The sequence below is a fragment of the Peromyscus eremicus genome, chromosome 14 (assembly GCF_949786415.1).
Source record: "Peromyscus eremicus chromosome 14, PerEre_H2_v1, whole genome shotgun sequence".
Taxonomy (NCBI): Eukaryota; Metazoa; Chordata; class Mammalia; order Rodentia; family Cricetidae; genus Peromyscus; species Peromyscus eremicus.
Window position 1 is genome coordinate 60217848 of NC_081430.1, and position 15943 is coordinate 60233790.

Genomic DNA, 15943 nt, shown 5'->3' on the forward strand with positions numbered 1-15943 from the left:
TTCTTTGCATGAAAAAAGATAGCCAGCTGGGAATCTGTCTCCCCCATTATTGCCCCATTTATATTGCCTTCATATATGTATATATTTGAAGAGTTTCTACTATATTAGATTTCCATACTACCCCTCAAATGCCCCTTAATTTGAGTTGTCTGTCTTCATAGTCCCTCCCACAACCCTTCTCCCTTCCCTCCCTGCTTGATCCTCCTATTCCATCTCCCTCTCCCATCCATATCTGTCAGTGTGTATTCCCTTTCCTAACACGATGTATCTGCTCCCTCCAGTCCCTTACTCTATACCTATCCTCTGTGCTTCTATAGATTATAGCTTGATTATCATTGACTTAACAGCTAATATGCACATATAAACAACTACATACCAGCTTATCTTTCTTGGTCTGGGATACTTCACTCAGGATGACTTTTTTTCTACTTCCATCCATTTGCCTGTAAATTTCATGATGTCATTTTTTTTTTCAATAACTGAGTAATGCTCCATTGTGTAAATGTACCACATTTTCTTTATACATTCTTCTGGTTGAGGGACATCTAGGCTGTTTCTAGTTTCTGGCTTTTATGAATAGAGCAGCAATGAACATTGTTGAACAAGTGTCTCTGTAGTACAATATAACATCCTATACCCAAGAGTGGTATAGCTGAATCTTGAGATAGATTGATTCCCATCTTCCTGAGGAACCACCACACTGATTCCCATAGTGGCTGTACAAGTTTGCACTCCCACCGACAATGGAGGAGTGTTCCTCTTACTCCACATCCTTGCCAGCTCGAGCTGTCATTTCCTTTACTGATCTTGGCCATTCTGACAGGTGTAAGAAGGAATCTCAAAGTAGTTTTGATTTGCATTTCCCTAATGACCAAGGATGTTGAACATTTCTTTTAGTGTTTCTCAGTCACTTGAGTTCCTTATATTGAGAATGCTCTGTTTAGATCTGTATCCCATTTTTAAAATGGGTTATTGTCTTGTTACCTAGTTTCTTGAGCTCTTTTGGATATCAGTCCTCTATAGACTGTGTAGTTGATGAACATCTTCTCCCAATCTGTAGGCTTCTTCTTTGTCTGTGTTCTTTGCTGTGCAGGCATCTCAGTTTCATGAGGTCCCATTTATTGATTGTGCTAACGGTGTTCTGTTCAGAAAGTTTTCCTATGCCAGTGAATTCAAGGCTATTGCCCACTTTCTTTTCTGTCTGCTTCAGTATATCTGTCTGGTTTTTGTTGAGGTCTTTGATCCATTGGGTTTTGTTCAGGGTGATAAGTATGGATTCATTTGGATTCTTCTACATGCAGCCATCCAGTTTGACCAGCACCATGTGTTGAAGATGATGTCTTTTTTCCAGTGTGTATTTCTGGCTTCTTATCAAAGGTCAGGTGTCCATAGGTATGTGGATATATATCTGGTTCTTCAATTTGATTCCTTTGATCAATTTGTCTGTTTCTATGCCAATACCGTGCAGTTTTTATTATTGCAGTTTTGTAGCAAAACTTGGAATTAGGGATGGTGATATTTCCATCAGTTCTTTGATTATTCAGGATTGTTTTAGCTATCCTGGTATTTTTTTGTGTTTCCACATGAAGCTGAAAATTGTCCTTTCAAGACGTGTGAAGAATTACGTTGTTATTTTGATGGGGATTGCATTCGATCTGTAGATTACTTTTGGTAGGATGGCCATTTTTAGTTACTCCTACTGACCCACGAGCATGGGGACTCTTTCCATCTTCTGATAGCTTCTTCAGTTTCTTTTGTCAGTGACTTGAAGTTCTTATCATACAGGTCTTTCACATGCTTGGTTAGAATTACCCAGACAGTTTATATTATTTGAGGCTATTGTGAAAGGTCTTGTTTCCCTGATCTCTTTCTCAGTCCATTTGCCATTTGTCTATAGGAAAGCTACTGATTTTTGTGAGTTCATTTTGTGTACAGCTACTTTGCTGAAAGTGTTTATCAGCTATAGGAGTTTCCCAGTGGAATTTTTAGGGTTGCTTATGTATACTATTATATATCACCTGCAAATAATGATACTTTGACTTCTTTCTTTCCAGTTTGTATCCTTTTGAATCCTTCGGTGGTCTTATTGCTCTAGCTAGAATTGCAGTACTATATAGAATTCCAGTTCTATATTGAATAGATATGGGGAGAGTGGACAGCCTTGTCTTGTTCCTGATTTTAGTGGAGTTGCTTTGAGTTTCTTCTCTCCATTTAATTTGATGTTGGCTGTTGGCTTGCTGTAAACTGCTTTTATTACGTTGAGATATGTCCCTTGTGTCCCTGATCTCTCCAAGACTTTTATCATGAAGGGGTGTTGGATTTTGTCAAAGGCCTTTTCTGCATCTAATGAAATGATCATGTAGTTTTGCTTTTAGTCTTATATGGTGGATTACATTTATCGATATAACTATGTTAATCTATCCCTGCTTCTCTGGGATGACACTTAATCATGATGAATGATCTTTTTGATGTGTTCTTGGACTTGGTTTGCAAGTATTTTATTGAATATTTTTACATCTATGTTCATAGGGAAAATTGGTCTGTAATTCCCTTTCTTTCTTGGGTCTTTAAGTGGTTAGGGTTCAGGGTAAGTGTGGCCTATAAAATGAAATGGGAAGTGCCCCTTCTGTTTTTATTTTGTGAAATAATCTGAGGAGTATTGGCATTAACTCTTTGAGAGTCTGATCGAATTCTGCTCGAAAACCATATGGCCCTGGGCTTTTTTGGTTGGAGACTTTTAATGGCCGCTTTTATCTCACTAGGGGTAAAAATAGGTCTGTTTATCTGATCTTGATTTAACTTTGGTAAATGGTATGTATCAAAAAATTATCCATTTCTTTTAGATTTTCCAATTTGGTGGAGTACAGGTTTTTAAACTATGTCCTAATGCTTCTCTGAATTTTCTCAGTGTCTGTTGTTATGTCTATTTTAATTTGAATATTCTCTCTCTGACTTTTAGTTTGGATAAGGGTTTGTCAATCTTAATGAGTTTTTCTGAGAACCTACTCTGTTGAATTTTTGTATTGGTTTTTTGTTGTTGTTGTTTGTTTGTTTCTATTTTATTGATTTTAGTCCTGAGTTTGATCATTTCTTGCCATCTCCTTTTGGTTGTGATTTTTTTCTTTTTGTTCTAGAGCTTTCAGGTGTGCAGTTGAGTTGCTAGTATGAGACCACTCCAGTTGTTTTATGTAGACACTTAGAGCTGTGAACTCGTCTCTTAGCCCTGCTTTCATTGTTTTCCACAAGTTTGAGTATGTTGTGCGTCCATTTTCATTCGATTCTAGAAAGTCTTATTTTCCTTAATTTCTGTCCTGACCCATTTGTCATTCAGTAAAGAGTTACTCGGTTTCCATGAGTTTGTAAGTTTTCTGTTGTTGTTATCCAGTTTTTTGTTTTGTTTTGTTTTGTTTTGTTTTAGATTATTGAATGTCTCTGGCGTATTTTTTAAATTTATTCTATGTGTCTTTTACATTATGTATCTTGATCCCATTCATTTCCCCATCTCTTTGCATCCGCCCTCCACCCCTGCATCTCTCCCCTAATAAAACAAAATTTAAGAGAAAAAAGGAAAAATTAAAAAAGGAAAAAAATTAAAAATCTCATCATGGAAGCTGCAGTGTGACACAGTGAGTCATGCTCCACGTGCAGGTATTTTAACCCGTGGTGAATCAGATCGAATCTTGTATCTGTTGAGAGTTGCCTTGTGTCTGAGTATGTGGTCCATTTTGGATAAAGTTCCATGAGGTGCTAAGAAGGTGTATTCTTTGGTGTTTGGTTGAACTTTTGTGTAGATATGTTAGGTCCTTTTGGTTTATAATTTCAATTAGCTCCAGTATTCTCTTTTAGTTTTGTGTAGATGACCAGTCTGTTGGTGAGGGGGGGGTGCTGAAGTCTCCCGTTATCAGTGTGTGAGGGTCGATATGTGATTCAAGCTGTTGAAGTGTTTACAAACTTGGGTTTATGGCATAGACGTTAAGAATTGCAATTTGCCTGCTTGCTTCCCTGACTGGAGTGGCCTGTGTCTCAGGCTTCTTTCTTATTAAACACAAGACCAACAGCCCAGGGATGGCACCACCTGCAGTGCCCCCCCCCCCCCATCAATCACTACTTAAGAAAATGCCCTAAGCCAGATCTAATGGTGACATTTTCTGAATTGAGGCTCCCTCCTTTCAGAGAACTCTAGCTTGTGTCAAGTTGACATCAAAGCACCCAGCGCACACACACAAACCTTCAGCACAGTCCCACAGTCTAGGTCTGTTAGTCCCCAGTGTCCGTTCTTTAACCTTGCTAGGGGGCCAGTGCTGGCCACAGTCTTCCCCAACTTGCCTGTGCGAGAGTAGTATAGAGTCTGGCACACTTGTACACTGAAGGGTCCAGGATACGCCTGGACTGTACCTAGCAAACCCCATACTTCAAGGAGTATGCATTCTTCCTGTGCCAGCTCTACAGGGGCATATGCAGGCCCAGTTATATTAGCTGCTAGAGGGACCCCCTGGCCATGGGGGCCAACATCCGAAGCTGGTTTTTCCTCTTTCCATCGGTGTGAGGGGTCTTTGTTCCAGTCAATTCTTGTAGTTTCCTTAGTTACTCCAAGACGCAGTGTATGGGACTGGAGGGGAGCTCAGACTCGGGCTCCCCAGGTTAGGCTGCAGATGCTGCTTATGTAAGAAATACTTTACAGCTCCCCTGGGTTGGTATTTTCATGGTGTATCTTTCTATTCTACTTGTAACCTAATTGCTTTTTAAAAACTTAAGTTTCTTCATTGACACACTCTTCCCTCTTCTGTACCACTACAGTCACACACACACACACACACACACACACACACACACACACACACACACACCCGCTGCCCTCTCAGCCCATATTTGTGTCTCTTGGTTTTGTGACCCAGTGGTTTTAACCAGGGCTGTTTGTGTGACTGCACATTTGGAACTGTCCATTGGAGCCCGGTGGGCTCACCATTGAGCACACAACTGAAAACAGCGGCTGACCCAGAGAGGGAGGGCCAGTGACCCTCCATGATCATGAGTGACTGTTGACGGCCTCAGTACAGTCAGCTGCCACTGATAACATTTCACAGCCCTTCTCCCTGTCTCCCCGCTGACACATTCTTTCTCTTCCCTCTTCCAAAATGTTTCCTGAGCCCTAGAAGGTAGTGGTCGAGATGTCCCATTTAGGGATGCGCTCACGAAGACATCACATTACACATCTGTTTTGTAAACATGCACTGCACACAGTCTTTGAGCAGGGGTCCATTCTTACAACTAATCACTTTCTTCAGGCTTTTCCTCTCTGTCCTTCAATATATTTTCAGATCATATTTGATCTTTTAAAAATAACATCTGGAGAATTTCCATTTCAATTACTTTACTTACTGCTTATAGGATTTCTATTTTTATATAGTTTTTCATTTTAAGGTGAATTAATTTATGGTTTTCCTCCAATAGTCTAGTTTTCTGTTTATTGCCATTATATTTGAAGTCTCTCAGTATAGTTGCTGTATGTAGCTCTGGGTGTGTATCTGTCATGGCTGCTTTGACGTCTTGTGTACTGATCCCTCGTCTGTGTCTGCTCACTGGGCCTCTGTCCCTGCTCCTTTTTCCTGAATAGAGTCACATGCTCTTGTCTCCTGATCGGCATGTCTTCTAATTCTTTTTGTTGAAAATTTGGAAATTTTAAGTAATAAATATAATATAATAATCTCCCTAAAGTCTGTTGTGTCCTATTTCTTCACTTTTAAATGAAATATATATATATATATAACTAAGTATTGTCATAACTATATAAATTTTGACCCTTTGAAAGCCTATTCTAATTCTGGGATATTTGTAGACTTTAAACACACATACATGTTTTTAAAAAGATCACCCTGCTGTTTTGTAATGGCTAATGAATAGTTAAAATGATTTTCTGGATGTGGTGCATGTCTCTAATCCCAGCTCAGCAGACTGAGGCAGGAGTCAGAAGTTGGAGACCAGCCTGGACTATGTAGTAAAGCTGAGACCAACCTCAGCTACAAAGCGAAACCAGCCAATGGCAAAACCTTTGATTTTCTTTTTTAAAATTGTAGCTTGTTCTGTCGGTTGAAGCCTCGAGAGAAGATTATTCCTAAATGGCATGAAAAACCCTACGAGTGGAACCAGGTATGTAGAGCTGGATGCCTGGAGGAGCAGCCTGCTGCTGGAATAAGGGAAAGATAACTGGGTGGGCATGAGCACAGAGCAGGACAGCAGGAATCTGCAGGCAGACAGTTGCTTCTGAGTGCCATCCTCTACATAACCTTTGGAGGAGGCAGGCCCAAGCTTGTCAAGCAAGGCCCGTCAAGTTGGCACAGTAATGGGAAACAATTGAAAGCAGAGTTGTATTTGAAAGTTAGTGTGCTTTAGAAAACGTTGTTTTAAATAAGTCACTGCTCCCACATATACAGAGCGTGTGGGAGATTTCTCAGTGAAGGTGACCTATTACCCTATTATTAAACATCAGTTTAAAAGTGTTTGATCAGGGCCAGCAAAATGGTGTAGCTTGATGATCTTGGAACCATATGGTGGAAGGAGAGAACCAACTGTTCCAGGTTGTCCTCTGACCTCACCCATGTGCTGTGGCACATGCATGCATACCTGCACATTTGCATGCACATGCACACACAGGTAAATGAAGTTGAAAACCCTCACGATGCCTATTAAAATGGATGATCAGATATGTAGTATGAATTATGAAAGTGGAGGAACATCTGCAAATAGTTTCATAAAGTGGAAAAAGCACTTCTCTGTCTTCCATGTCCACATCTAGGTGTACATCATTCTATGAATTTGGTGTCTAGACAGGTCTCATCCAGAGTCTGACTTGGTCCTCTTCTCTGCCCACCCAGGTGGATCCAAAGCTGGTCATGGAGCAGGCTGACTGGGAAGGCAGCCGTGGGAAGAACACTTTCCTGTACCAGCTTCACAGGCCTCTCGTGCTCAGCCCCTGACTGGCTGGTGCCCAGGCGCCCTGTGGGCAGTGGCCGAGGTCGGCTAGAGGCTCCCTTGCAGCTGTCTCCTGTCCCTGCCACACCCCAGGGGCGCTTCTCCATCTCACCTCCTCTGCTCAGAGTGGAGAGTGGTGTTTCTGTTTGGGTGGGAAAAATTGGAAAGTCTAGTCTTTTCCAGAAATGGGGCCATGGTATGTTAAATACGTTAGAAAAAGTTCTGAAAGAAGATTTTGTTTTGGAAAAAGCTGTATTCTGCTTTAAATACATGAGGGTAAATGTAAGTAGCCAGTCCCCGGAGATAAGGTTCTAGAATGTGCTTGTACGCCTGTCCTGTCACAGGCTTAGCCTGGGGTGCAGGAGAGAGCCAGACTGATGCCTTACCATGGGACACACATGGACCCGCCCCCACCCCCAAATATGTGTATATGTTTGTGTTTAAAAACCATGTGGCATTTTCTGATTTTTTTCTCTCATGAAAAATATGTGGTTTTGGTATAACTTCAGTTTTGTATATTTAGGACTCGTGTTAGCCTCTCAGAGATGTGACCTGGCAGCTGGCATATCCAGTGACACAATAAAAGCATCAGACACTGTTTCTGTTTCTGATAGTTTTTGGTCAGAGGACAGTATTATTGTCTTAGTCAGTGTCCTGTTGCTGGGAAGAGACACCATGACCATGGCAACTCTTAAAAGCATTTAACTGGGGCTGGCTTACAGTCAGAGGCTGAGTCCATTACCATCACGGTGGGAACATGGCAGCAGGCACAGCAGGATGGTGCTGGAGAAGGAGTTGAGAAAGAGCTACATCCTGATCCACAGGCAGAGAGAGAGAGAGACTGGGCCTAGTGTGGGCTTTTGAAACCTCAGATCCCACCCCCAGTGATACGTAGACGAATTTCTAAACGGTCTTATTAAATAAAAAAACACGGAGCCAAATATAGGGGTGAAAGCCTTAGAGATCAGGGAACTAGGAATAGCCGCCAGCCAGCCTCACCTCTCCAGCTCTGCGGCTCCCAAAAGTGAGTTACTTCCTGCTTACCCGCGCCTTTATTGCCTCGCTGTTCTGCCCTCTTATTGGCTCTTAGTCCAGCTGCCTTACTTCCTTGTCACTGCCTGTCTGTACAGACCTCCAGGTCTCTATGGTTGATACTGGGATTAAAGGCATGTGTCACCACGCTTGGCTCTGTTCCCTGGTGTGACCTGAACACACAGAGACCCTGCCTGCCAAGTGATTGGATTAAGGGCTTGTGCTACCACTGCCTGACTTTTGTGTTAATGTCTTGCTATTTCCTCTGATCTCCAGGAAAACTTTATTTATTAACATATAAATAAAATACCACCACATTTCAGCACAAATAAAATATCACCACATTTCTCCTTTTTTGTCTAATAAAAATAATAAAAAATAACTAATATAAGAAAAACTATATACAATAAGTACAATAACTATATACAATATATACAAGCAATAAATACATCAGCAATGTCTAGTCCATTTGCATTTGACAAATTCAGAGAAAATATTCCATTATCTATTCTATTTTGGTGAGTCCAAAATGTACCTAATTCACTTTCTATCCTAACTTGTATTACCAACAGGAAACTATCTTATAATGTCTTTCAAATCTATATACTTTACACTTCCTTAGTGAGTTTCTTTTCTGTAATTTCTTAATAAGGAAAACTGTAACTACAACTATCTAATCTTCAACTCCCTCAGAGACCCAAGAAGGAAATAATATTACCTAATAAAGCAGGAAGTGCAAACAAGCGACTTCCAAAAAAATGTGAATTGACAGAAACAGCCAGCTGCCTGGACAGTCACCCAAGGTTTCTGTGCAACATTGGGGCATCATCTTCAGCCCATAGGCTTAGCGTATCTGACAGACTCATTTGTGAAGTAGGATGTACACAAGGTCTACAGCTCGACCTCACATTCAGTGTGAGTATTCCATGTACCAGATAAACCTGAATTCCACCAGTGTACTGCTGTGATTTAGGATTTTAAATTCTGGAAATTGCTGGTGTTTTTGGAATTCAGCTGCCTATTCTTCTCGGCTTGTGGATGGCTCCATCTCAGCATCCCATTCTTCTCCATATCCCATTCTTCTTGGCTTGTGGGTGACTTCATTTCCTTTATTAAATGCAAGTCTACCATTGAGAGGTTAGACTTCGTCAGCCTAGTTACTCTTTCAAGAATAACAAGAATAACTGTTACGGCTACTGTTCCACTGCACACCAGAAGCCATCAGTCCATTGCCTGTTCAGCAGCCTTCAAAGAAAGGGGCACTGTACCTTTTCCAGGTTGCAAAGCCACTTCAGCAGTGGTGCCATATTGTCCTGGCCTCAGAGGACACCTGTTGCCAAAGCCGCAACCACACTTGTCTTGGCAAGGATCAGTAGTCCTTTGTTTTGTATCCTGTTTGTTCATTTTGGATAGCATACTCTCAGCAGTTGATGCGAGGGCGCTTTGTTGCCCAGTGACTAACTTTTGTCACAATGAAAGTTAACTCCATATGCAGTTTCTTCAAATGCCCATATCTTCTCTGAAGTAGATTGGTGCTGCCAGGAGCCGACATGTCTCATAGTCATAAAAAAAAGAAAAAATTCTAAGTTATTAAAACATTTTAAATGCTATATTCTGTAGATCTCTGAAGGGTTTGAAGATGACCTGTCTATCTAAAATATATCTCTACTTGACCTTGAAAACATGCCTAATATGACTACAAGTTTGATTGTAATGTCTAACTACTAACTTTTATTTCTTTATATCTTAATAGTTGGTAATAACATTCAAGGATTAGCAAATTACATTACATTGTTAAATGAACTGTATAGGTACAATATCCTGAACAAGATTAGAAGTATATGCACAGCATTTTCTAACAATATCAATCTTGATATATATAATTTTTACACAATATATAAAAATCCAATCCAATGTAAAGTATTTTAAAGGTATTTTAAAAGACTAGTCGTCTTTTAAAGGTAGATTCAATAATCTGCCTTTTAATCTATATCATATCTATATACTCTTCAGAGTATATTCAATAATCTACCCTTTATCATTAATACACTTCCTACAAGGACACACCTCCTAACCCTCTAATCCTTCCCAAATAGTACCACTCCCTGGTGACTAAGCATTCAAATATATGAGCCTATGGAGGACATTCTTATTCAAACCACCACAATTATGTATTCCATTCTGAAAAGATTTTAGTTTATAAAGCTGGTGAAGAGATCATAGCTATCTTTAAAAACCTAACTCTTGAAGGATGCAAGTGTACATTAGAAGCATCTATTGCTGATGTGTAAATCTAATTTATCAATAAAAACCAGGAGTCAGATATTGGGATAAAAACCTGAAAAATCAGATTGGGGATTTAGCTCAGTGGTAGAGCGCTTGCCTAGCAAGCACAAGGCCCTGGGTTCGAAACAGGAGTAGCCACAGTCGCCTCCAACCAAAGGGCCAAGATCCTGTCTCAGCGTCACCTTACCACTTCCTGTCCCTCTCTCTACAGTCCTCAAAACCTCTATGGTTAACTAGTGGCTAGCTCTGCCCTCTGATCTCCAGGCAAGCTTTATTTGTTAGAACACAAACAAAATATCACGCATTTTTCCCTTTTTGTCTAAATAAAAAGCAAAGGATTTAACTAACACAGAAAAACTATAGTAAGTACAATAACTATATACAAATACATACAGGCAATAATTACATTAACAACATCTAGTCTATAGCATTTGACAAATTCAGAGAAAATACTCCATTATCTATCCTAATTGGTGAGTCCAAAGTGTTGTACCTAATTCACTTTCAATCCTAACTTGCATAACATTGCAAAACTATCTTTTATGTCTCTCAACCTTACACACTTTACACCTTTTTTGTGAGTTTCTTTTCTGAATTTGTTAATAAGGAAAACTTTAACTATAACTATCTAGTCTTCAACTCTATCAGAGACCTGAGAAAGGATATAATATTACCTGAGTAAACAAGAAATACAGAGCAAACAACTAAGAAATGACAGAAACATCTGGCTGCCTGGACAGTCACCATGGTTCCTTTGTAATGTTGTGGCATCCATCTTCAGCCTGCAGGCCTAGAATATCTGACAGACTTTTCTGTGAAGCAGGATTTTTGAAGGACTGTCCCATCTTGTCTTGGCAAGGTTCTGCAGTCACTTTTTTGTGTGTCCTGCTTGTCCAACTTGGACAGCATACTGTCAGCAGTCAAGACAAGGGCAGTTTCTTGTCTAGTGGCTAACTTTTGCCACAAAGAATGTAAATTCCGTATGGAGTTTCTTCAATACCCATCATCTTCTCTGAGTAGATTGGTGCTGCCAGGAGCAGACATGTCTCGTCATAAAAAATGAACCTTATGTTATAACATCTTAAATGCCATATTCTGTAGGTCACTGAAGTGTTTGAAGACCACCTGTCTGTCTAAAATATGTCTCTGGTTGACCTTGAAAACATACCTAACATGACTATAAGTTTGATTGTAATAGGTAACTACTAACCTGCATTTCATTATTATCCTAAATAGTTTGTAATAATAACTTTCAAGGACTAGAAATTTACCTTACATTGTTAAATGAGCTGTATAGGTACAATACCTTGAACAAGAGTAGAAATGTATGAACAGCATGTTCTAACAAAAATAACCTTAAATTTGTATCAATATACAAAAATCCATATCAATGTAAAGTATTTAAGACCTAGTAGTTGCTTTTTTGGTTTAAAAGCAGATTCAATAATCTACCCTTTTATCCTATTTCTATATCCCCCCTTTTTCTTTTCAGAATGAGATCCCTGAATCTAATCATCTTTGGTCAGCTTTTTTCCTGACCATTACCAATAACAACTTGTAACCAACCCCCCCTAAATGATGGCAAATATCCATAACTTACTGAATGACCAAAAATTGCCCACCCCACCTCTTGGGAATGTGGGTGTTGTGTTCTTAAAATTACTGTCCAGGAGTGATGACATCTCTAAGGGACCCTGAAAAAAAGTTAGGGTAATTGTCCAGTCTCTGTAATGGGAAAGTGCAAGGCTTATCTCATGTCCTGGTTAAGAGTAGTCTGGGAGGCTGGACTGTCTCAGCTAGCCACCTTGAAATTGTCCCAAACAGTTTGTAGTCCAAAGCCGATCTTTAGGTGATGTGTGTCAGCTTAGTAGTGAGACAGAGTCCAGGTGGAATCGCCGTTGTGGAGCCCCATCCTCCTTTTGGAGACTTCAGAGGTCACTGTTAGGCATGGTCATGGTTCACTGCAGAAAACTTAAGCATTTTAAATGTCATATGCAGCAGATCTCAAGGAGGTTAAAGGACCATAATTTGTTATATATATCCAGAGTACAAAAATTTAATTCCTAGTTACCTGATAGAGACTCAAACCCAAAATCATGTACAGTAAGCTAGATGAAGCCTTTTTCTAGAAATTAGTACTCTATATGACCATTAATATGTGGGAGCCCACAACTGACTCAGTTTCCCAGTTTGAATCTGAAGTCTGTTCTGAGTCAGTAGAGTTCAGGCTTGCTTGCTCCAGGGCTGTGAGAAAGTCCTGATTAGCCCATAGGAAGGAACACACTATCTAGCTAGACATAGGCTGCTGATGCCAGCCGGAGGTACATCGAGATAGAAAATGAAACTGCCTGCTCCTTGACGCAAGGCAGGATAGACAGTGGCTGAATGCCTGTGCTGTGCATTGTTCCACCTCTGTCCTTCAAGACTGTGTATAAGCTGGCTGTGAAATAAACTGGGAGCTGTCCGGCATTGACCAGCATACCTCTTGACTCTTTTCTGTCTTCTTCATTGTCTCTTCAGTCCACACGCCTCTACCCAGCTACCCAGCTGACTGTCGGCAGGCTCTGACAATATCATGACAAAAAGTTATATATATATATTTGGAGATAATATTTATACCTTAAGGAAAGTTTTAAAGAGTCAAAACCAAAGGATTATGAGATTAGGGGCAATAGAATAGTGCCCTTAATTTTGTTTTTTCTTCTGTCCCATATCAGGTGGCTCTTCTGACATGAGACAGAGATTTTGGTGTAAATCTAATCTTACCAATAAAAACCAGGAGTCAGATATTGGGATAAAAACTTGAAAGATCAGAGAAGCAGGGGAACAGCCATCAATGACTTCCTACCTCTTCCGTTCTTCTGACCAAAAGGACCGAGATCCTGTCTCAGCCCCACTTTACTTACCACTTCCTGTCCCTCTCTCTACAGTCCTCCAAATCTCTATGGTTAACTAGTGGCTGGCTCCACCCTCAGACTCCAAGCAAGCTTTATTTGTCAAAACACAAAATTATCACACAACATATAGCTATTTTCTGTGACACAGAAGAAAAACAAGTTGAAAGAACCAGCTGTGGCGGTCCATGCTGTAATTATAGCACTTGAACTGAGGCAGAAGGCGTGAGGGAGTTCAAGGACAGCCTTAGCAAGTTCTTGCCTAAGAACAAAAAGCCAAAATCAATCCACCACACTGCCAAGAACTACTCATGGAGGTGAGCATCTGGGGAAATGCTGGTGTTCAACTGTGCAGGGAGACTTGAGAAAATGGTCTGGATGTGTAACAGGATGGTGAGGTCGTGTGGCCTGGTGCCAACTGCACTGTGGAGAACTGAGGGGAGGTAAAAGAGAGCTGGAGCTCAGCCAGCACAGGGTCCAGAAGTAGTCTGAACAGACCTGGAGCCTGCAGAGTGCTCGTCGGGACCATCCTTACTTCCCAGCACACACTAGCAGTGATGGAGGCCTGCTGCCTTGGAAGTCAAGGTATTTTCCTGTCTCCAGGGAACCTACAGCAAGTGTCTGAGCCAGCCAGGTCTGCCTTGAGAAACAGTTTGTAGTTCCAGGAGAGACGGAAACAAAACCTTGAGAACTTCATGCAGTAGAAGCCAGCCTGGAACACAGTAAATGAAAACTGCTTCCCTGTGAAGATGTCAACTTGGGAAGCTCAGTGCAGATAGTTACAACTCTGTGGCCGTCACACAGTGTGCCAGAGACTGTCCTGAGCTGCAGGACTGGTGTCAACCCTGCCTGGGGTGTGCAGTGCTAACACCTGAGTAAACCTGTCAGAAATGACTAGCACACTAACTTACACGGGTGAGCAGGCCCCCTGAGAAGTCGGGACTGTCCTTGGTTCCAGGCACTCATGGTCCTAACAAGCGCCACCAAGCAGAGAGGGAAAAGTGAATAAACTGTGACCTGGGTTCTCCCCAGCTAGTGTGTAGCTCGAATGGTCACACGAAGAAGACCTGGTGACCTGTCAGCCTCCTTGGCAAGGAAACTTTAAAATTAAGACCTTTTCAGTAATGCCTGTTTTGTTTGTATGTGTGTATAATTTATTTTTCCCTTTACTGTTTTTTACATTGTTCTGTGTATCTGTGCCACAGTGCATGTGGAGGTCAGCTCCTTCCACCATGTGGGCGCTGGGACTGGAACTCAGGATGTTGGCTTGACAGCAGGTGCCTTTACCCACTGAGCGGTCTCTCTAGCCGCCTTTTTCCTCTCTCCTAACACTTTTCAGTTTCCCTTTTTCTTTTCTGTAACTGAGCCTTCCTCATTTTCCCCACTTTACAATTTTCTACTTGTATTAACATTTTAGCTCATCCAGTTATTTTTGCCCCTGTTCTTTTGTTACATTGTGGTGATTGTATTTGGTGGCTAGTGTATTTATAGATCTGGTTTTCTTAGTCATCATGGTTGTTGCTACTGTTTTCTTCCTGAGTAGTGCCTTGGGCTCAGGTGTTTTGGATGCATGCTTTGCCACTGAGCTACACTTTCTGACATGTGGAGAGAAACTGCAGAGCCATAACCTGGTCCCATTCAAACATTGATACTTCCACTTGAAGAATAATGGAGATGAAAGCAGCCATCTCACAGCCTGGCCCCAACAAGGCATGGTCAGGGGGCCTGAAGTCCTGCTTCTCATCATTCACCCTCATTGCAACAGTATACTTGTGGTCTTTGCACCTAGACGGACCTTAGCATGCATAAGTTGCTTCCACACCCTTTCAGACCACACATGGCTGACAAGATTAGAAGAGTGGCCATAGATGGTATACCCCAAATAATCTAACACCTAGAACTCACCTTTATGAATTTTCAGAGGTTCTCCACTTTGTGAGACCTATGGAGAAAGTACACCATGGAGGCTCTGACATGGTATAATTGTATCACAACCTAACCACAGTCACAGAAGCCATAGAGAAATCACAGTAAGATGAGTGCACCCTCAAGAGAAGATGGCTCCCCAAGAAGGCCTTTCCATAACATTGAGGGAGATTGTCATCCTGGACGTGCACAGATCTCAACATGAAAACAGGTATGGAAAAAGGCAACATGAATCTGTAGCTAGAGTTTTCCTGCCTGGCCCACAGTCAGGACAAATCTCTCTCACCTTCCAGTCACACAGCAGCTCAGACCCAGCCAAGTAAACACAGAGACTTATATTGGTTACAAACTGTATGGCCGTGGCAGGCTTCTTGCTAACTTTTCTTACAGCTTAAATTAACCCATTTCTATTAATCTATACCTTGCCATGTGGCTCGTGGCTTACCGGCATCTTTACATGCTGTTTGTCATGGTGGCGGCTGGCAGTGTCTCTCTGACTCAGCCTTCCACTTCCCAGCTTTATTCTCCTCCTTGTCCCGCCTACACTTCCTGCCTAGCCAATGACCAATCAGTGTTTTATTTATTGACTAATTAGCAACACATTTGCCATACAGAACATCCCACAGCATGAATCCTTTGAACATTCATAATTCTCTAGTATGTGATTGCAAAGACATCAATGTGAAATGCTGGACAAGATTTCAGAAGAAAGATTTTATTTATTTTTGAAGATGATAAAAATAGCTAAAGGTGGTGGTGGCACATTTCTTTTTTTGTTGTTGTTGTTGTTGTTGTTTTTTGTTTTTTGTTTTTTGTTTTTCGAGACAGGGTTTCTC

General features: G+C 41.1%; 1 protein-coding gene across 2 annotated transcripts in view; it reads left to right on the forward strand.

Annotated features, from left to right (window-relative positions):
• Nucleotides 1–7567, forward strand: part of Tdrd9 (tudor domain containing 9) — a 98622-nt gene extending 91055 nt beyond the window's left edge. For both annotated transcript variants that reach the window (XM_059279544.1, XM_059279545.1), the window contains 2 exons: nt 6075–6147; nt 6873–7567. In XM_059279544.1, the coding sequence (XP_059135527.1) occupies nt 6075–6147; nt 6873–6974 (175 nt within the window). In that variant the 3' untranslated portion in view covers nt 6975–7567. The remainder of the gene's footprint in view (nt 1–6074; nt 6148–6872) is intronic.
• Nucleotides 7568–15943: the final 8376 nt, after the last annotated feature.